Genomic DNA, 22,941 nt, shown 5'->3' on the forward strand with positions numbered 1-22,941 from the left:
AACTACTCCAGTTAGCTCAGTCATGTTGGAACTAGGATATCCGCTGGAGAAAATATTTTTTCATGGAGCGTTTATTGAGTTATTGTTTATTGACACTGCTAACGGCTAACAGCTAACGGTTAGCTCTAAAATGTTTTCTCAACAATTAGTTTTATAGACTTCATAAACATCAGTTGTAGAGTAGTCGCAACGGTGATGACCTTTGTGATTTTGCGGGTGTGAATGCAGCGCGGGGGGGGGGGTCGGAAAGTAGCTACTCCTGGAGTCCCGCCCATAATCAAGACATTTTTTGAATTTCCAGCTTAGAGCACGTCATCCAAAACTGAGGGGTTTAGTTGCTCTTTAAATGAGATACAATTCACCACCAAAATATAATAAATAATAAAGGTGCATTTCAACTCTGTTACAGGTGCGATTCGAGAGCGTGGCGTCATTTGAAAAAAATAGATCTGATATATTTTTACAGCAGTCAAAGTTAGTTGCCAAAAACAGCCACTAATACCGCTAAAGGGTAGTAAATTTGCCGACAGTGTAATATTGACCTTTTGAAAATTTCGAAATCATATTTTCAAATTGTATGTAAAAATAAGGTTTGTCAGCAAAAATCATGCCATTTGCTGCAATATAGTGAAAGTTATGGTCAAATTAAGAGGAAAAAGTGACCCCTAGTGGTCGTTTTTGGCACTAATAAGATAAAATTCACCACCAAAATATACTAAATAATAAAGGTTTATCATTTCAACTCTGTTACAGGTGCGCTTCGAGAGCGTGGCGCCGCGCGACTTCGTGGCGCTGCACCTGAAGAGCGTGCTGGCGGTGCTGCGGGCGGCGGCGGCGTCGCAGCGGCACGACGCGCTGCGGCTGCTCAGCCTGCAGCCGGTGGGCGGCACGCGGCAGCTGGACATGCTGGTCGCCGTGGAGACGGCGGGCGGCGGCGGCGGCTACTACAAGGCGGCCTACCTGACCCAGAAGCTGAGCGCGTCGCGGCGGCAGCTGGAGGAGGTGCTGCGCGTGTCGGCCATCCTGGATAAGAACTGCTCGGGGCTGGAGTGCCGCGGCGCGCAGTGCGAGCAGAGCATCGTCCTCGACTCGCACAACCTGGCCACCTACAGCACGCCGCGCCTCAGCTTCGTGTCGCCGCGCTTCCACCGCACCTCGCGCTGCACCTGCAACGGTCTGTCTCACACACACACACACACACACACACACACACACACATTAACACACATGTTGTATATTAACATTTCTGATTTCCATCTGATGAACTTTCAGCTTGAAGAGAAGATGTTACTTGTTGTTTCCAACTACTTCCTGGTAGAAAACCAGCATGAGAACAATAGTGACGGACGAGAGTTTCACTATATTTATCTAATTTTTCATGTCACTATATCACCGTTTAGACTAATCTGATGTTTGTAAAGTTTATAAAACCAATGACTGGACAAACATTACTATTTCTGTGTGCACATTTTTGTAATTAGTCATGGTTATCATAGATTAGCCGGGCTAACGGTTAGCTACCTGTTTAACTTTAATAACTCAGTGACTCAATAAACGCTCCATGAAAAAATATTTTCTCCAGCGGATATCTGAGTTCCAACATGACTGAGCTAACTGGAGTAGTTTCATGTCGTGTCCCACAACGGGAGGGTTTTAACAGCTGACGTCCTGCTGTTAGCTTAGCTGCTGTTAGCTTAGCTACCGTTAGCTTAGCTACCGTTAGCTGTCCCTGTCAGCTGAGCCACTGATGCTTTCTAGACACTGTGATTCCCCCAAACTGAATAAATACAACACATAGCAACACAAAACACACACACAGAAATAGTAATGTTTCTTCAATCATTTCAGATTTGTCTAAATGGTGATAGGGCGTGAAAAATATGATATATAGCTAAACTCTCGTTCGTTACTACTGTTCTCATTAAAATTACGTGCTGGTTTTCTACCCGGAAGTACAACAAGGCGATTCGGTCTATATGGGCGGGGCTTAGTTGTGACATCACAAAGTGACAGGAAGTCCTGACAGCTGGTTTTAAGGCTCAGTTTCTGAATCCAGGCTGTGTGCATTTCTCTGTGGACTGAGGCTTTGATACTTTCACAGTATTAATATAGAACCTAGAGCTGCTTTATAATCACACTACACATGGACATCTACCTTTATACTGTATGGAGCTTTAACACAAACATCTACCTTTATACTGTATGGAGCTTTAACACAAACATCTACCTTTATACTGTATGGAGCTTTAATACAAACATCTACCTTTATACTGTATGGAGCTTTAACACAAACATCCTACCTTTATACTGTATGGAGCTTTAACACAAACATCTACCTTTATACTGTATGGAGCTTTAACACAAACATCTACCTTTATACTGTATGGAGCTTTAACACAAACATCTACCTTTATACTGTATGGAGCTTTAACACAAACATCTACCTTTATACTGTATGGAGCTTTAACACAAACATCTACCTTTATACTGTATGGAGCTTTAACACAAACATCTACCTTTATACTGTATGGAGCTTTAATACAAACATCTACCTTTATACTGTATGGAGCTTTAACACAAACATCTACCTTTATACTGTATGGAGCTTTAACACAAACATCTACCTTTATTTTGAAGGAGCTTTAACACAAACATCTACCTTTATACTGTATGGAGCTTTAACACAAACATCTACCTTTATTTTGAAGGAGCTTTAACACAAACATCTACCTTTATACTGAAGGAGCTTTAACACAAACATCTACCTTTATTTTGAAGGAGCTTTAACACAAACATCTACCTTTATACTGTATGGAGCTTTAACACAAACATCTACCTTTATACTGTATGGAGCTTTAACACAAACATCTACCTTTATACTGTATGGAGCTTTAACACAAACATCTACCTTTATTTTGAAGGAGCTTTAACACAAACATCTACCTTTATACTGAAGGAGCTTTAACACAAACATCTACCTTTATTTTGAAGGAGCTTTAACACAAACATCTACCTTTATACTGAAGGAGCTTTAACACAAACATCTACCTTTATTTTGAAGGAGCTTTAACACAAACATCTACCTTTATACTGTATGGAGCTTTAACACAAACATCTACCTTTATACTGTATGGAGCAGTATTAATATTTAATGTCTCTACTGCATCTGGTTTTGACTGATTTCATTCAAAGCTTCATTTCTACTGCAGCTTCACACCGATGCAGTGTGTGTGTGTGTGTGTGTGTGTGTGTGTGTGTGTGTGTGTGTGTGTGTGTGTGTGTGTGTGTGTGTGTGTGTGTGTGTGTGTGTGTTACCACAGGGCATGTGTGTGTGTGGGTGTAAAGCTCCTCGGCTCATGATCCATTTCATGCACAGAATAAACCATGAGCTGTGTTTAATGCCGAGCAGGAAGAGCAGCAGTCGTTACTGTGCATCCTCATTATCCTGACAGAGAAGCTACAGAGGCCCACGAGGGTCAAACCATCCAGATCACACACACACACACACACCGATGTCTGTTTAACCCTCCTGTTTCCTTCCTTCCTTCCTTCCTTCCTTCCTTCCTTCCTTCCTTCCTTCCTTCCTTCCTTCCTTCCTTCCTTCCTTCCTTCCTTCCTTCCTTCGTCCTTACTTCTTCCTTCCTTTTTGACCCAATTGACCCAATCTGTTCCCTCCCTCCATCTATCTGTCTTTCCTTCCTTTCCCCCTTCTTTCTTTCTTTCTTTCTTTCTTTCTTTCTTTCTTTCTTTCTTTCTTTCTTTCTTTCTTTCCTTCCTTCCTTCCTTCCTTCCTTCCTTCCTTCTTCTTCCTTCCTTGACCTAATCTGCTCCCTCCCCATCTATCTTTCCTTCCTTCCTCCCTTCCTTCTTTCCTCAATCCCTTTCCCCCTTCTTTCTTTCTTTCTTTCTTTCTTTCTTTCTTTCCTTCCTTCTTCTTCCTTCCTTGAACGAATCTGTTCCCTCCTCCCATCTTTCTTTCCTTCCTTTCTCCCTTCCTTCTTTCCACAAACCTTTTCCCCTTCCTTCCTTCCTTCCTTCCTTCCTTCCTTCCTTCCTTCCTTTTTCCCTCCCTCCCTTCCTTCCTTCCCTTTGTCCTTTCTTCTTCCTTTCTTTTTTGCCCAATTAACCCAATCTGTTCCCTCCCTCCTTCTATCTTTCCTTCCTTTTCCACTTCCTTCTTTACTCCCATCTTTCTCTTTGTCCTTCCTTCCTTCTTTCCCTTCGTCCTTCCTTCGTTCCTTCCTTTTTTCCTTGACCCAGGGGGACAACGGTTGAATCACACTGTTAATTATTGTCTCTATGTGTGTGTGTGTCTGTGTGTGTGTCTCTCTGTGTGTGTGTGTGTGTGTGTGTTGGTCTCTCTCTCTCTCTGTGTGTGTGTAGACGCCAGCTGTGCGGTGCTGTCTCAGCAGTGTGAGGAGCAGCCGTGTCCTGCAGACATGCAGTGTGTCTCGGTGGAGGCCACCAGGGGGCGCTACGCCTGCCAGTGTCCACCGGGGAAACTGGGCGAGTGTGCAGGTGAGAGAGTGTGATGATTTATCATGTATGAAAACAAATAACAGTTAAGCAATATATCACTCCAGGCCGTGGTCTATGCTCATTATACCACGGCTAAGGGGCGTTGTTCCTCCTTAGAGTGGTATAATGAGCATAGACCACGGCCTGGAGTGATATACTGCTTTTATAAAACGGTTACCAATAATGACAATATGAAAGAGGGATACGCAATCAATTTCATGTAGTTTTATTCAACCAGAAATACATATTATCCAATAAAATAGCCTCACTGTGAAAAAAATAGTCCCACCTCTCCAGACGTTAGCTCCTAGTTAGCTCTGCATCTCGTCTTTTCCTCCGCTTTTTTTCAGGTGAAAGTCACTGCTCAATCCCCTCTACCATTGTTAACCCTCTGGAGGTGAAAGTTCACCTTAAACATGTGAATTCAACTACTTTAGTCCGTTTTTTAACATCGTAAAAACATCAACTGTCTGTTGCTACGGACTGCAACAGTCCGTTGTCATGGATACATGACATCAACTTCCATTCATACCAGTCATACGTGCCTGAGGCGGAGTGATAGCCTACGCTGTGATGAGGCTTTAGAATAGTAGCCGTGGTGTATGCTCATTATACCACGGTTAACAACCAATCAGATCGCCGGATTTCACCTTTCCGTTTTATAAATGTAAATAATGTAGAGCTGCAACAATTCATCAATTAATCCAACAATAATCGATTATTAGATTAATCATCAACTATTCTGATAATCTAATCATCAGTTTGAGTCGTTTTTCTCTGATTTCAGCTTCTTCAATGTGAATATTTCTGGTTTCTTTGTTGCTTTATGACAATAAACTGAGTCTCAATTTGGTTTGGAAACACTGATGGACATTTTTCAACTTTTTTCTTTTTTACATTTTTATCGTTTAAAGGGATACGCCAACTTTTTTTTTTTTCGTGTCTTGCCGTGTTTCGTGTCTTGCCTCACTCCCGAGTCCATGATGAATGGGCGAATGTGATGTGTGATATACTGTAAAGCGCTTTGGGTATCGTTTCAGGTAGAAAAGCGCTATATAAAATACAGACCATTTACCATTTATACACTTCCAGCGTTTGAGCTAAGCTAATTACGGGCGATACGGCTCTATCTCCATGGTTACTGCACGCACAGTGGAAAGGATGGTGTCTATCTGCTGGTCATGGACTCGGGAGTGAGGCAAGACACGAAAAAAAAAGAAAATGTTGGTTTTTCCCTTTAAATAATGGACAGATTTATCGATAATGAAAATAATCGTTAGTTGCAGCCCTACCGTCGACCTTGTTGACCTGTTGACCTTTGACCTTTGACCTTGACCTCCTGCAGGCCACTCGTCCCTGAGTTTCTCCGGCAACAGCTACATCAAGTACCGCGTGTCGGAGCGGCTGCAGACGGAGCTGAAGCTCAGTCTGAGGATCAGGACGCTGCAGAGCCGAGGAATCATCATGTACACACACACCGAGCCCTGCACCGTGCTCAAGGTACACACACACACACACACACACACACACACACACACACACACACACACACACACATTAACTAACCATCGTTCACACTGCAAAAACTCAAAATCTTTCCAAGAATATTTGTCTTATTTCTTGTCAAAATGTCTCATTTCTAGTCAAAACTAATCTTTTTCCACTTAAAATAAGACTCATCATCTAAAAATTAACTTGTTTTTAGATCATTTTCACTTGTTTCAAACTAATTTTCAATTGAAATAAGTAGAAAAATCTGCCAGTGAAAGCAAGTTTTTTGTGTTTGTAATAAGAAAGAAAAACTTGATCCACTATCAGATTTTTCTACTTATTTCAAGTGAAAATCTGCTTGAAAGAAGTAAAAAGTGTCTAAAAACAAGCTGCTTTTAATGTGATGAGTCTTATTTTAAGTAGAATGAGATTTGTTTTGACCAGAAATTACATTTTGACTAGAAATAAGACAAATATACTTGGTAAGATATTTGAGTTTTTGCAGTGCATATTCTGGGCGAACATGAACTGAACGTTGTGTTTCTGCTTGATGAACGTTATTGTGAACGCGTTCATTCTGGCGTGTGTGAACGCCGCTCTCTCATAGTACGACTTCGTTCAAGTGTGAGTCAGGTTTCCATAGAAACCCCAGATAAAACCCACCGCAAACAGGCCTTAAAGGGATAGTTCAACATTTTGTCAAACTGGCCTATTGCCATAATAATCCCTATAGTCATAGCAGTAGGTTCGTTACCTTTAATTGTCGGTGCAAGTGCGATTACACTGCGAGATAATAACACAACGTTACCACACAGAGTTGTTTTAGAGGGAAATTCATGCAAAACCTCTGATGCACGTTGCCTTCAGGGACAGTTTTTCATCAACAGTCTCTGTATTTCCCTCTAAAACAACTCTGTGTGGTAACGTTGTGTTATTATCTCATAGCGTGGTGAATGTGCAGCTCACAACTTGTCCACCAGAGCGTTGTGGAGTTGTTGGATTGTGTACTTGATGAGTTTGATGATGAGGGAAACCAAGAAATCCCATAATGAGCCTCCGTAGCGTAGCTCTGAGCAGCTCACGGCTCTGCTCCACCGTTCTAAAAACAGCTTGCACCGACAATTAAAGGTAACGAACCTACTGCTATGACTATAGGGATTATGGTGATGGGCCAATTTGACAAGTTTTCCAGTCGTCGTGTTCATGTGACTCAGTTTAGTTCAGATTATCTGTTCATGTCAACGTGGCGACTGTTTCCTGATCACCTGTTAATCACTGTTCTGATCATCTGTCTGTCTGTTTAGTTGGAGGATGGGAAGCTGTGGTTCCAGTTGGCCTGTGGGCTGGGCGGTAGCGGCGTCGTCGGGGACAACGTGCTGGGCATCTCCGGGCGGAGGATCAGCGACGGCAGCTGGCACACGGTGGCGTTGGAGCTGAGCAGGAACTTCAGCAGCCTGGCGCTGGACGACAGCTACGTGGAGCGCCGCAGCGGAGCGCCGCTGGTGCCGCCGCTCGCCGCCGACAGGACCATCTACTTCGGAGCGCTGGTCAGTCAGCGGGGGAGGAGGGGGGGCTATTGATCAGGATTATTAATCAATAACATTAATATCAACCCTTCTCTGGTGTTCGAGTCACCGGTGACACGTTTTCAGGTTTTAAATGCATACAAATACCTCATACATTTGTTTATAGGATCAAGACTTTTTGACTTTGTCAGGAACATCAATTTAAACAAAACAAAATAAAAAATGTCACAAATTTCTAAAATTCTCTGGTTAAAATTATGACATCTGTGGGGTGAGGGTTAATTTTGACCCGGTTATAACGATAAGAACAAACTGAAATCATACGTGCAAAACCAACCTTTTCATGGATAAGGAAGTCTAACAACGTAACCAAGAGAAGAAAAACAAATTGGAAGAAAAACATGTTTTTAGTGTGTTTTACAGCTGATTCAAAACACGGGTCAAAACTGACCCGAACACCATAGATGGCAGTAGAAATTAGAAAAAAATTAGCGCCGTTAATCTCAAAATTGGGTCTGGGAGCTGGGTCAACATAGTGAGCAAGCTATGAATTTCACGTTGATATTTTAGCGCGGATGTATACCTGGCCCAGAAGACTCTGACCTGGCCGAATTGACCTCTGGCTAAGCCCCGCCCCCTCCACTCACTTGGACAGTCAACATTTGGTGACAGTTGCTATGGCAACAGCTGTCACCGTAGGAGACATTTCACAGGAGGCAGTTGATGATTTTTGGAGACAGAAAGATTAAATGTCATCTGGAAGTCACCAAAACTTCACTTAGCTTTACTGCTATGACTGTCGGCTGCCGCAAAACGCCGATAGCGACGGGCTAACTTCTGTTAGCCTGTCTATGGAGTTTTACATTATACGTTAGCATTAAGCTAGCAGACTTTATGCTTAGTTGTGATGCTGGCTAACATCTAAACATCTCTGACAATATGTTGCCTCAAATACGTTGTTGACTTCACTTAGAACAGATGTAGACATCCTTGTTAAGTTTATCCAGGTTTATGTTGTGGTCTACTGCATAACTTTATCCAGAGCAGACACTTCTCTCGGTTGAGATGTGGCTTGGGAAAAAATAAAAAAATCCCCCCCGTGGCCTCTCAGGATACCTAGTGTAGGAGTTACATGTACCCCATGAACACCTTTTGACCATTTTAAACTTAAAATGTCAAGAAAAAACATATAAAAACGAATGAAAACTGACTGCAATGCATTTCAATGGACGTGGAAGCAGAGAATGTCCCAGTGTATGGGCTAGCTATGCGCACTGTTAGCCCGTCTATGAAGTTTACATTATGCGTTAGCATTAAGCTAGCGGACTTTATATGATTAGTTGTGACACTGGCCATCGCTCTGTGTGCAACAACATCATTCAGCCTGTTGGCAGGCGCCACACGTGGGGTAGAAGCCGCTGATTGGCTGAGAAGCTTTCACTCAAAGCTTTCCTCAGGATGCTTATTGGATGAACAGCTAAAATAGTACACACACCAATAGTAGCGCCGCGGCTGCGAAGCAACCCTGGCTTCACAGCAGCAGCCATGTCAGCTGACGTTTGATGTGATTCACACGCGTTCGGACTTGTTCACGCCCCGGCCCCCACAGCGTAATTGACCTATGGTTAAGCCACGCCCCCAAACGTGATGAGCCAATCCCACATTTGGTACCTACACCGGTGGCTAACGCTACCAGTTAGCTGCTTGCTAGAATGCTACTAAAACCGACATCCGTTGTGGTGTGACGCAATGGATCATGGGAAAATAAAGTGGTGGATAATCCGGTCTGTAATCCCCCCCCCAGGTGCAGCAGCCTAGCCCCCGCGGCCTGCTGGTCTAGTCTGTAATCTGTAATCTGTAATCCAGGTGCAGCAGCCTAGCCCCCGCGGCCTGCTGGTCTAGTCTGTAATCTGTAATCTGTAATCTGTAATCTGTAATCCAGGTGCAGCAGCCTAGCCCCCGCGGGCTACTGGTCTAGTCTGTAATCTGTAATCTGTAATCTGTAATCTGTAATCCAGGTGCAGCAGCCTAGCCCCCGCGGGCTGCTGGTCTAGTCTGTAATCTGTAATCTGTAATCTGTAATCTGTAATCCAGGTGCAGCAGCCTAGCCCCCGCGGCCTACTGGTCTAGTCTGTAATCTGTAATCTGTAATCTGTAATCCAGGTGCAGCAGCCTAGCCCCCGCGGCCTACTGGTCTAGTCTGTAATCTGTAATCTGTAATCTGTAATCCAGGTGCAGCAGCCTAGCCCCCGCGGCCTACTGGTCTAGTCTGTAATCTGTAATCTGTAATCTGTAATCCAGGTGCAGCAGCCTAGCCCCCGCGGCCTACTGGTCTAGTCTGTAATCTGTAATCTGTAATCCAGGTGCAGCAGCCTAGCCCCCGCGGCCTACTGGTCTAGTCTGTAATCTGTAATCTGTAATCTGTAATCTGTAATCCAGGTGCAGCAGCCTAGCCCCCGCGGCCTACTGGTCTAGTCTGTAATCTGTAATCTGTAATCTGTAATCCAGGTGCAGCAGCCTAGCCCCCGCGGGCTACTGGTCTAGTCTGTAATCTGTAATCTGTAATCTGTAATCTGTAATCCAGGTGCAGCAGCCTAGCCCCCGCGGGCTACTGGTCTAGTCTGTAATCTGTAATCTGTAATCCAGGTGCAGCAGCCTAGCCCCCGCGGCCTACTGGTCTAGTCTGTAATCTGTAATCTGTAATCCAGGTGCAGCAGCCTAGCCCCCGCGGCCTACTGGTCTAGTCTGTAATCTGTAATCTGTAATCTGTAATCTGTAATCCAGGTGCAGCAGCCTAGCCCCCGCGGCCTACTGGTCTAGTCTGTAATCTGTAATCTGTAATCTGTAATCCAGGTGCAGCAGCCTAGCCCCCGCGGCCTGCTGGTCTAGTCTGTAATCTGTAATCTGTAATCTGTAATCTGTAATCCAGGTGCAGCAGCCTAGCCCCCGCGGCCTGCTGGTCTAGTCTGTAATCTGTAATCCGGTGTAATCCAGGTGCAGCAGCCTAGCCCCCGCGGCCTGCTGGTCTAGTCTGTAATCTGTAATCTGTAATCTGTAATCTGTAATCCAGGTGCAGCAGCCTAGCCCCCGCGGCCTACTGGTCTAGTCTGTAATCTGTAATCTGTAATCAAGGTGCAGCAGCCTAGCCCCCGCGGCCTGCTGGTCTAGTCTGTAATCTGTAATCTGTAATCTGTAATCTGTAATCCAGGTGCAGCAGCCTAGCCCCCGCGGGATACTGGTCTAGTCTGTAATCTGTAATCTGTAATCTGTAATCTGTAATCTGTAATCTGTAATCCAGGTGCAGCAGCCTAGCCCCCGCGGGCTACTGGTCTAGTCTGTAATCTGTAATCTGTAATCTGTAATCTGTAATCCAGGTGCAGCAGCCTAGCCCCCGCGGCCTGCTGGTCTAGTCTGTAATCTATAATCTGTAATCCAGGTGCAGCAGCCTAGCCCCCGCGGCCTACTGGTCTAGTCTGTAATCTGTAATCTGTAATCCAGGTGCAGCAGCCTAGCCCCCGCGGCCTACTGGTCTAGTCTGTAATCTGTAATCTGTAATCTGTAATCTGTAATCCAGGTGCAGCAGCCTAGCCCCCGCGGCCTACTGGTCTAGTCTGTAATCTGTAATCTGTAATCTGTAATCCAGGTGCAGCAGCCTAGCCCCCGCGGCCTGCTGGTCTAGTCTGTAATCTGTAATCTGTAATCTGTAATCTGTAATCCAGGTGCAGCAGCCTAGCCCCCGCGGCCTGCTGGTCTAGTCTGTAATCTGTAATCCGGTGTAATCCAGGTGCAGCAGCCTAGCCCCCGCGGCCTGCTGGTCTAGTCTGTAATCTGTAATCTGGTGTGTAATCCGGTGTAATCCAGGTGCAGCAGCCTAGCCCCCGCGGCCTGCTGGTCTAGTCTGTAATCTGTAATCTGTAATCCGGTGTAACCCAGGTGCAGCAGCCTAGCCCCCGCGGCCTACTGGTCTAGTCTGTAATCTGTAATCTGTAATCTGTAATCCAGGTGCAGCAGCCTAGCCCCCGCGGCCTGCTGGTCTAGTCTGTAATCTGTAATCTGTAATCTGTAATCTGTAATCCAGGTGCAGCAGCCTAGCCCCCGCGGCCTGCTGGTCTAGTCTGTAATCTGTAATCCGGTGTAATCCAGGTGCAGCAGCCTAGCCCCCGCGGCCTGCTGGTCTAGTCTGTAATCTGTAATCCGGTGTTAATCCAGGTGCAGCAGCCTAGCCCCCGCGGCCTGCTGGTCTAGTCTGTAATCTGTAATCCGGTGTAATCCAGGTGCAGCAGCCTAGCCCCCGCGGCCTGCTGGACCCCCAGAAGGAGCCGCGGGTGCTGGACGGGTTTCAGGGCTGCTTGGACTCGGTGACGCTCAACAACAACGAGCTGCCGCTGCAGAACAAACGCTCTCGCTACGCCGAGGTGGTCGGGCTGACGGAGCTGAAACTGGGATGCATCCTGTTCCCCGACGCCTGCCTAGCAACGCCGTGTCGCCATGGAGCCACCTGCAGCAGCCTGCCCTCTGGTGGTGAGGAGGAGCACACACACACACGCACACAGGGATCAATCCACCACTTTCCGGAGAATGAGTCTGGGTGTCGCCATGACACTCCATTCCACCGTTACTGTATTGTTGATAGCATAGACTGGTTGATAGACATTGGCCGCAATGACTTTATTTATAATCATCACCTAATTTTAATGAGAAGAATACGGACGAGGTTTTAGCTTCATGTCACATTTTCAAGTCACTATATCACCGTTGTGACTACTCTGATGTTTATGAAGTCTATAAAACGAATTGTTGAACATTGTTTTTAGATTAGCTGGGCTAACCGTTAGCTGTTAGCTGTTAGCAGTGTCAATAAACAATAACTCTATAAACAGCCCATGAAAAAAATTTAATATTTTCTCCAGTGGATATCCTAGTTCCAACATGACTGAGCTAACTGGAGTAGTTTCATGTCGTGTCCCACAACGGGAGGGTTTTAACAGCTGACGTCCTGCTGTTAGCTTAGCTGCTGCTGTTAGCTGTCAGCAGCAGCAACTACGATAACCATGACTAATTACATAAACGTGCACACATAAATAGTAATGTTTGTTCAGTAATTTGTTTTATAGACTTAACAAACATCAGATTTAGTCAAAACGGTTTTGGCAGCCCGGAGCCCCCACATTTGGTGCCTACACCGGTGGCTAACGCTACCAGTTAGCCGCTTGCTAGAATGCTACTAAAACCGACTTCCGTTGTGGTGTGACGCAATGGATCATGGGAAAATAAAGTGGTGGACAGAACAAATCTCCTTGTTGTTTCCAACTACTTCCTGGTAGAAAACCAGCATGAGAACAATAGTGACGCACGAGAGTTTCTCTATATTTATCTACTTTTTCATGTCACTATATCACCGTTTAGACTAATCTGATGTTTGTAAAGTTTATAAAACCAATGATTGGACAAACATTACTATTTCTGTGTGCACATGTTTGTAATTAGTCATGGTTATCATAGATTAGCCGGGCTAACGGTTAGCTACCTGTTTAACTTTAATAACTCAATGACTCAATAAACGCTCCATGAAAAAATATTTTCTCCAGCGGATATCTGAGTTCCAACATGACTGAGCTAACTGGAGTAGTTTCATGTCGTGTCCCACAACGGGAGGGTTTTAACAGCTGACGTCCTGCTGTTAGCTTAGCTACCGTTAGCTTAGCTGCTGTTAGCTTAGCTGCCACCGTTAGCTTAGCTGCCGTTAGCTTAGCTACCGTTAGCTGTCCCTGTCAGCTGAGCCACTGATGCTTTATAGACACTGTGATTCCCCCAAACTGAATAAATCCAACACATAGCAACACAAAACACACACACAGAAATAGTAATGTTTCTTCAATCATTTCAGATTTGTCTAAACGGTGATAGGGCGTGAAAAATAGTATGATATAGGCTAGGCTATATATAGCCATTATTAGACAAACTGACTAATCCAGGTGTGTCTGACCATTGTTGTGACTCAGACACACCTGGAATGTAAGACAGGAAATAAAGATCAGGAAGTAGTGGAGCTGTGCATAAAGCCCATTCTAACTAAATGTCAGATATCAGTGGGCTATCAATATGATCCAGCAGCAAAAGAACTAACAAATGTGTAAATAACAGATACAAGGTTAGAACGTGTGATAGGCAGCAGCAGTTACATCGTCCTCTAAGTGACACATTAATTACATCAATAATAAACACTGAATCTTGATATGGTGTTGTGTGTGTGTGTGTGTGTGTGTGTGTGTGTGTGTGTGCTGCTGTACCGTCCCACATGCCACAGACAGACAGATAGATAGATAGATAGATAGATAGATAGATAGATAGATAGATAGATAGATAGATAGATAGACAGATAGATAGATAGATAGATAGATAGATAGATAGATAGATAGATAGATAGATAGATAGATAGATAGATAGATAGATAGATAGATAGATAGATAGATAGATAGAAAGAAGAAAAAGAGAGAGGGGCATGATAGATAGAAGGAGGTAGATGGATAGAGAAAGAGAGGGAAAGAAAGAAAGAAGTTACTGTAAAATACAGATGATGGGGGTAGAAGAAAGAAAGAAAGAAGAAAAAAGAGACAGAGGGTTTGAAAGAGATAGATAGATAGATAGATAGATAGATAGATAGATAGATAGATAGATAGATAGATAGATAGATAGATAGATAGATAGATAGATAGATGGATGATAGATAGATAGATAGATAGATAGATAGATAGATAGATAGATAGATAGATAGATAGATAGATAGATAGATGGATAGATAGATAGATGGATGATAGATAGATAGATAGATAGATAGATAGATAGATAGATAGATAGATAGATAGATAGATAGATAGATAGATAGATAGATAGATAGATAGATGGATGATAGATAGATAGATAGATAGATGGATGATAGATAGATAGATAGATAGATAGATAGATAGATAGATAGATAGATAGATAGATGATAGATAGATAGATAGATGATAGATAGATAGATAGATAGATAGATAGATAGATAGATAGATAGATAGATAGATAGATAGATAGAGAGATAGAGAGAGAGATAGATAGATAGAGAGATAGATAGAGAGATAGATAGATAGATAGATAGATAGATAGATAGATAGATAGATAGATAGATAGATAGATAGATAGATAGATAGATAGATAGATAGATAGCAGCAGAAAAACCCCCAAATGTTTGACACATTAATTACATAAATGATAAACAGATATGATATAGTGTTGTGTGTAGCTGTGTGTGTGTGTGTGTGTGTGTGTGTGTGTGTGTGTGTGTGTGTAGCAGCGTGTAGTGTGTGTGTGTGTAATGTGTGTGTGTGCTGCTGTCCCGTCCCACATGTTCCTCATTTACACTTTAATGAAACAAACCTCCTGGGAGCCGTCACAGCTCTGCTGCTCTGTCCTCTGTGTGTGTGTGTGCTCTGAATCTCTCATCATGAAGCCCCTCCCTCTCCCCCCTCTGTCCTCCCCCCCTCTGTCCTCCCCCTCTGCCCCCCAGGCTTCAGCTGCAGTTGCCCCCCCCAGTTCACCGGGGGGCGCTGTGAGCTGGAGATCACGGCCTGCGTGCCCAACCCCTGCCACAACGCCGGCGTGTGTAAACCCATCGGCAACGCCTTCCTCTGCAGCTGCAGGAGGGGCTTCAGGGGGCTGGCGTGAGTCTACACACACACACACACACACACACACACACTCACACACACACACACAGAGAGACACACACACACATACACACACACACAGAGACACACACACCTTTGATGCACACCCAAATAAACACAAATACAAAAGACGGAGACGAAAAAACAAAGACAGGTTTTTAAAACTCGTCTTTAAACCCATTTTTATTAGTTGGCTTTCAACCCAGCATTAGAGCACTGGAATAAAAGAGAGTAGTGACAGCATCGGTCCAATGGCAGCGCCTCCTGGTGGAGGAATATGGGTATTGCATTTATAATTATTGTTGTACTATGCAGCTTTTCATATTATTTGGAAGTTCAGTCTTATTTCATGTGTGTTTGATTGTTTTATGTGACTTTTAATGGACCACAGGAAGAGTAGCTGCTACCAGGTGTAGCAGCTAATGGGGATCTTAATCAAATCAAATCAAATCAAATCAAATCAAATCAAAAGCGCCCAAGAACTGACATCTCTGCATTGTTGGTGAATGAGCAGTGTGGTGTTTTCAATAATTTAAGGACATTTATAGATCACCCACGTTAATAGCATCATTGAGGATCCTTTACAGATAAATATTAACACATAGGAGAGTAAAAAAAACAAAACAAAACAAAAAACACAGTTGTCTACATGAATGTTTCAATCTACATTTTATAATAAACAAATTATAAGTATAATTTAATATGACCAAGACACGTAAAAACAAAAACACGGCCGTTTTCATCAATTTACAAGCAAGTGGGCAACACACATACATTGGCGCTTTTGCTTAGCTGGGAGCTAAATCTGGTGCAACCATCTTTTCATTTTTTTCCTTTAAATGATTAATGTAATTGCACATTGTCCCTTATTAAACTAATAAACTAAACTAAACTAAACATTGCAATACCCATATCCTGCCACTAGGGGCGCAAAACCCCTAAACCCTTACCACGGGAGTCAATGGTGGTGTCCTTACTCTCTTTTCCAGTGCTCTAAACGCAGCACGAGACTCTGTTTTTGTTTTATTGTTTTATTGTTTTAACATTATTAAAGTGTTGAGAAAATATATACATATAAACATCTTATTTACACAACTGAAGTGAGAAAAAAAGTGGGTTTTATCATTTCAAATAATCAATCAGAGGTTTTTAATGATTGTAAATGTCTCATGTTTTCATACTGTGTAGTGGTGGAATGTAGGATTTCTATTTAAACTCCTGGATCTGTGGTTTACATTTGTGAATATAGTATTTTTCATATAAAATTAAAAGATTCGACTTTTTTTTTTGCCCTTTTCTCGTCATATAGGAGAATTATATCTTTTTTTAAGTTCAAGCTTAATGCCAGTTAGCGTTTCAAACTAATTTCCAACTTCTTTCCAGAACAAATTAGGATAACAGGATTCATAAAAAATCTAAATAGCTTGCACCGACAATTAAAGGTAACAAACCTACTGCTATGACTACAGGGATTATGGCAATGGCACTGCAAAAACTCCAAATGTTTCCAAGAATATTTGTCTTATTTCTTGTCAAAATGTCTCATTTCTAGTCAAAACTAATCTCTTTCCACTTAAAATAAGACTCATCACCTAAAAATGAACTTGTTTTTAGATCATTTTCACTTGTTTCAAACTAATTTTCACTTGAAATAAGTAGAAAAATCTGCCAGTGAAAGCAAGTTTTTTGTGCTTGTAATAAGAAAGAAAAACTTGCTCCACTATCAGATTTTTCTACTTATTTCAAGTGAAAATCTGCTTGAAAGAAGTAAAAAGTGTCTAAAAACAAGCTGCTTTTTATGTGATGAGTCTTATTTTAAGTAGAATGAGATTAGTTTTGACTAGAAATAAGACAAATATTCTTGGTAAGATATTTGAGTTTTTGCAGTGTAGCTTCAGGTTCCTCTGACACACTGCAACAACTCAAATATCTTACCAAGAATATTTGTCTCATTTCTAGTTAAAACAAATCTCATTTTACTAAGAAATAAGACTCATCACATTAAAAGCAGCTTGTTTTTAGACACTTTTTACTTCTTTCAAGCAGATTTTCACTTGAAATAAGTAGGAAAATCTGATAGTGGAGCAAGTTTTTCTTTCTTATTACAAACACAAAAACCTTTTTCTACTTATATAATATTCTTGGTAAGATTTTGAGTTTTTGCAGTGGGGCCAATTTGACAAAATGTTGTTGAACTACCCCTTTAAATGGGTTCAGGTTTAAACGAACCCTCTGACTGTCCTCTGTGTCTCCGTCTTCAGGTGTGAGGAGGACGTGAACGAGTGCGAGCGCGGCAACCCGGAGGGGGAGTGTGAGAACGGCGGCGTGTGCGTGAACACCCACGGCTCCTTCTACTGTAACTGCTCCGTGGGCTTCGTGGGCCAGCGCTGCGGCCTGCGGCCCGTCGTGGTGCCCGACATGCAGGCCGGACACGCCGTCGTCGGCAAGGAGGAGCTCATCGGCATCGCCGTGGTGCTCTTCGTCATCGTCACCCTCATCGTCCTCTTCATCGCCTTCCGCAAGAAGGTACGAGCAGACGGTTTTCCAGGGTTTATACAGGAATCTTGAAGTTAATTTTAAAACCTTTTTAAGACTTTTTCAAGACCTTCTCAACATTTTTCAACACCTCACCGCCGCTTCAAGCTGTAACCATTTACATCAGTGACACTTTTGACGTAACAGTTTTAGTTTTTGTGATAAAGACTAGACGACTATGATACAACAGAATTCAAAATAGGCTGGAATAATAAATCAAAGACAAAGTTTATCAAAAAAAACATTGCTCCACTCTCAAAAAAAAGAAAAAAAAAAGTCTTCTTTTCTTTTTCATTAACCGGTTCATCTTTGTTTTTTAACAAAAAGAATAAATTCACACACTTAAACAATGTTTTAGGACTCAAACTCTTGGACAGCTAATTCTGAAAAAATACCTTAAAATTTAAGACTTTATAAAGTCGTGAAAATACTTTTTAATACTTTTTAAGGGTCTTAATTTTCCCAAAATTGATTTATCACCTTTTAATACTTTTCAAGACCCCGCGGATAGCCTGTTTTCACAAGGTACAGGGAAGAACAAGGCCAGTGGTGTAGTGTCTGTGATACTATACTAAAATACATAAATACTTCAGTATAGCCAGTAACTAAACTATCTAACTAGATTAAATGTCAATGGTTCTCAAAGTGGGGGGGTTGACAGGGTTCAAGGGGGTCCAACTTTTTATGAAAATTTTACCACTTTTTCCTAGAACTTTTTTCAGAAACGTTATCACTTTTTTTTTTTTTTTTTTTAGAAATTTTACCACTTTTCCTAGATTTTTTTTTCACTTTTTTTTCAGAAATGTTATCACTTTAAAAAAAAAAAGAAAAATTTAATTGTTTTTAAAAGATTTTTTTGGAAAATGTACCACTTTTCCTAGATATTTTTTGAGAAATTTTACCAGTTTCTTCTCAATTTTTCTTTTTTACTTTTATTTTTTTTAAAGACATTTGACCCCTATTTGTATTATTGTTTGTGAAATCTTACCACTTTTTCGACAGTCGGTTTTCACAAGGTACAGGGAAGAAGGCCAGTGGTTCGCTTTTCTAGAATTCCTTTGACAAATTTTACCAGTTGTTTCTCAATTTTTTAAAAAAGCTTTTTACTTTTTTTTTTTGTTAGAAATTTTACCAGTTTTTTCTAAAAACTCTGAAACTTTTTTTTTTTTTACCACTTTTTTCTAGAAATTTTTCAACTTTTTTTGAGAAATTGTACCACTTTTTTCCAGAAATTTCTCTATAATCTTTCAAAAAATTAACACCCAATTTAAACGTGCATTGATTGTGTATTTCTGGTGTTTGCTTCAAAATTTTGTCCCATGGGGGTCCGTGGTCTAATTTGTGTCAATTTTGGGTCCTTGATGTAAAAAGGTTTGAGAACCACTGGCCTATAGTACTAGGTACTAAGTGGAGAAAGGGTAGGAATTAAAGGGATAGTTCACCCAAGATTGAAATTTCCCTCATTATCTCCTCCCCCTCATGTGGACTAAGGGCTGGGAGAAGTTTCAGATTCCTCCGTGGCTTCTCTGAGTTACAGGGGGTCTCGGCGTAGCAGTGCATGTCCATATAACGGTTGCAAATGGATACCAACTGTCTTCATAACAAAAAGACACGCCAAAAAACATCCAAATACCTCCATGCTGCTCGTATGTAATGTCCGTCTGGTATTGAAGCCCCGAAATGCGAAATTGTCCCGAAAAAAATTTAATAAGTCTATATTTCAAGCTTGTTTTGTAGCGGAAGCTCCTCGGACCAAATTTGACGAACCAGGAAGAGGAGCTTCGAGAAGCTTCCGCTACAAAACAAGCTTGAAATATAGACTTATTTAATTTTTTTCGGGACAATTTCGCATTTCAGGGCTTCAATACAGTAGATAATGAGTGAAATTTCAATTTTGGGTGAACTATCCCTTAAATAAGCTAATGCTTCTTCCTACTCCTTTTCAAACATACAAAGGGTTTTTGTTTAGTGCTTCAAGTGTAATATATTATTCACATGTTTGAAATAAAGCATTCATTCCTTCATTCCTTCCTTCCTTCCTTCCTTCCTTCCTTCCGGTGCTCTTCGTCATCGTCACCCTCATCGTCCTCTTCATCGCCTTCCGCAAGAAGGTACGAGCAGACGTAACGGTTTTCACAAGTAAAGGTACAGGGAAGAACAAGGCCAGTGGTGTAGTCTGTGTGATACTATACTAAAATACATAAATACTGCAGTATAGCCAGTACAACAAAACTATCTAACTAAAGTGAATGTCAATGGTTCTCAAAGTGGGAGGGTTGACAGGGAAATTTTACCACTTTTTCCAAGAACTTTTTTCAGAAACGTTATCACTTTTTTTTTTTTTTTTTTTTAGAAATTTTACCACTTTTCCTAGATTTTTTTTTTCACTTTTTTTTCAGAAATGTTATCACTTTAAAAAAAAAAAGAAAAATTTAATTGTTTTTAAAAGATTTTTTTGGAAAATGTACCACTTTTCCTAGATATTTTTTGAGAAATTTTTACCAGTTTCTTCTCAATTTTTCTTTTTTACTTTTATTTTTTTTAAAGACATTTGACCCCTATTTGTATTATTGTTTGTGAAATCTTACCACTTTTTCGACAGTCGGTTTTCACAAGGTACAGGTAAGAAGGCCAGTGGTTCGCTTTTCTAGAATTCCTTTGACAAATTTTACCAGTTGTTTCTCAATTTTTTAAAAAAGCTTTTTACTTTTTTTTTTTTTGTTAGAAATTTTACCAGTTTTTTCTAAAAACTCTGAAACTTTTTTTTTTTTTACCACTTTTTTCTAGAAATTTTTCAACTTTTTTTGAGAAATTGTACCACTTTTTTCCAGAAATTTCTCTATAATCTTTCAAAAAATTAACACCCAATTTAAACGTGCATTGATTGTGTATTTCTGGTGTTTGCTTCAAAATTTTGTCCCATGGGGGTCCGTGGTCTAATTTGTGTCAATTTTGGGTCCTTGATGTAAAAAGGTTTGAGAACCACTGGCCTATAGTACTAGGTACTAAGTGGAGAAAGGGTAGGAATTAAAGGGATAGTTCACCCAAGATTGAAATTTCCCTCATTATCTCCTCCCCCTCATGTGGACTAAGGGCTGGGAGAAGTTTCAGAGTCCTACGTGGCTTCTCTGAGTTACAGGGGGTCTCGGCGTAGCAGTGCATGTCCATATAACGGTGCACATGGATACCAACTGTCTTCATAACAAAAAGACACACCAAAAAACATCCAAATACCTCCATGCTGCTCGTCTGTAATGACCGTCTTGTATTGAAGCCCCGAAATGCGAAATTGTCCCGAAAAAAATTTAATAAGTCTATATTTCAAGCTTGTTTTGTAGCGGAAGCTCCTCGGACCAAATTTGACGAACCAGGAAGAGGAGCTTCGAGAAGCTTCCGCTACAAAACAAGCTTGAAATATAGACTTATTTAATTTTTTTCGGGACAATTTCGCATTTCGGGGCTTCAATACAGTAGATAATGAGTGAAATTTCAATTTTGGGTGAACTATCCCTTAAATAAGCTAATGCTTCTTCCTACTCCTTTTCAAACATACAAAGGGTTTTTGTTTAGTGCTTCAAGTGTAATATATTATTCACATGTTTGAAATAAAGCATTCATTCATTCATTCCTTCCTTCCTTCCTTCCTTCCTTCTTTCCCTTGGTCCTTCCTTCCTTCCTTCCTTCCTTCCTTCCTTCCTTCCTTCCTTCCTTCCTTCCTTCCTTCCTTCCTTCCAGGTGTTCCAGAAGAACTACTCGCGCAACAACCTGTCCCTGGTGCAGGACCCGGCCACGGCGGCGCTGCTCAACAAGGCCAACGGCGTGCAGTTCAAGACGCTGCACTGCGCCGCGCCGGGCGACCCCCTCAGCCTGTACTCGGAGCCCGGCCTGCTGGGGGGCGGCGGGGGGGTGGGGATGGGGATGGGCCCCCCCCAGGTGCCCGTCCGGCCCATGGCCTACACGCCCTGTTTCCAAGGCGACCCTCGCTCCACGCTGGAGCGGATGGTGGACGGGCGCGGCGGCGGCGGCGGCGTGGAGCAGACGGAGATGAGCACCTTCCACCCCGAGTCGCCGCGGATACTGTGTGGCTCCACCAGGAGGGGGGTGGTGGTCTGCAGCGTGGCCCCCAACCTGCCCCCCGTCTCCCCCTGCCGCTCCGACTGCGACTCGCTCCGCAAGAGCCCCTGGGACAGCGACGAGGGTGAGGACCGGCTCCATAGAACAGAATAGGACGAATCTCCTTGTTGTTTCCAACTACTTCCTGGTAGAAAACCAAAAAAAAAAAAAAAAAAGAGGAGCCCTGCTGCTCCTTCAGCCTGGTTTTTGGCTGCACTTTATAAAAACAGTTCTACATTGGACGATCTAACCTCCATATGAGCGCGATCAGCTAAGACAGAGCGCACTGATCAGCTGTTGCGGCGCACGTGTGTATAGACACAGACGGCAAGCAAGGAAACGTCACTTCCGGTTAGGGCCTGTGGGGGAAAACAAACCGTGTCCCCCATACACACTCATGCAAAAAGGCGGTATTTTAAACCTTTGTCAAACGCTTGTTCGCCGTCCTGTCTTAGTTTTAATCACATGTATGTGCTGACAAAGAGCTATATATTAGAAAACTCATCACGATCTGGGTCGATTGCTGTCCGTACATCTTAAAATATAAAGTTTTCACAGCCATAGCCTACACCGAGTCAGCAGGGTCGGCAACCTTCACTTCCGGTCAGAGCGTTACACGTTTGGAGAAGATGAGCGAAGTTCCGATATAAAAGTTCAGGTTGTGGTTTTTGAATTTATTTGCGGTGCAAAATAATACACAATAACTCAGGCAGTGTCTACGAGTGTCTAGAGCCGGCCGGCGGCGACTAAGAGAGCGTCAGAGCCGTGGGGGAAGACAAATATGACTGACTGTGAAATACCTAATATTTTTAAATGTACGGACAACAATCGACCCAGATCGTGATGAGTTTCTAAAAATATAGCTCTCTGTCAGCATATACATGTGATTAAAACTAAGACAGGACGGCGAAAAAGCCTTTGACAAAGGTTTAAAATGCCGCGTTTTTGCATGAGTGTGTATGGGGGACACGGTTTGTTTTCCCCCACGGCCCTAACCGGAAGTGACGTTTCCTTGCTTGCCGACTGTGTCTATTTAACGGCAAAAAAAAAAT

At 42.4% G+C, this 22,941-nt stretch overlaps 1 protein-coding gene across 2 annotated transcripts in view; it reads left to right on the top strand.

Moving 5' to 3' along the window:
- Positions 1–22,941, top strand: part of fat3a (FAT atypical cadherin 3a) — a 116,156-nt gene that overhangs the window by 81,106 nt on the left and 12,109 nt on the right. For both annotated transcript variants that reach the window (XM_085794711.1, XM_085794709.1), the window contains 8 exons: positions 754–1,174; positions 4,384–4,518; positions 5,864–6,018; positions 7,314–7,556; positions 11,810–12,056; positions 15,082–15,235; positions 17,503–17,767; positions 21,512–21,974. In XM_085794711.1, coding sequence (XP_085650837.1) covers positions 754–1,174; positions 4,384–4,518; positions 5,864–6,018; positions 7,314–7,556; positions 11,810–12,056; positions 15,082–15,235; positions 17,503–17,767; positions 21,512–21,974 — 2,083 coding nt within the window. The remainder of the gene's footprint in view (positions 1–753; positions 1,175–4,383; positions 4,519–5,863; positions 6,019–7,313; positions 7,557–11,809; positions 12,057–15,081; positions 15,236–17,502; positions 17,768–21,511; positions 21,975–22,941) is intronic.

Source organism: Trachurus japonicus, chromosome 13 (genome assembly GCF_045865225.1).
Source record: "Trachurus japonicus isolate A0001 chromosome 13, Traja_1.0".
Classification (NCBI taxonomy): domain Eukaryota; kingdom Metazoa; phylum Chordata; class Actinopteri; order Carangiformes; family Carangidae; genus Trachurus; species Trachurus japonicus.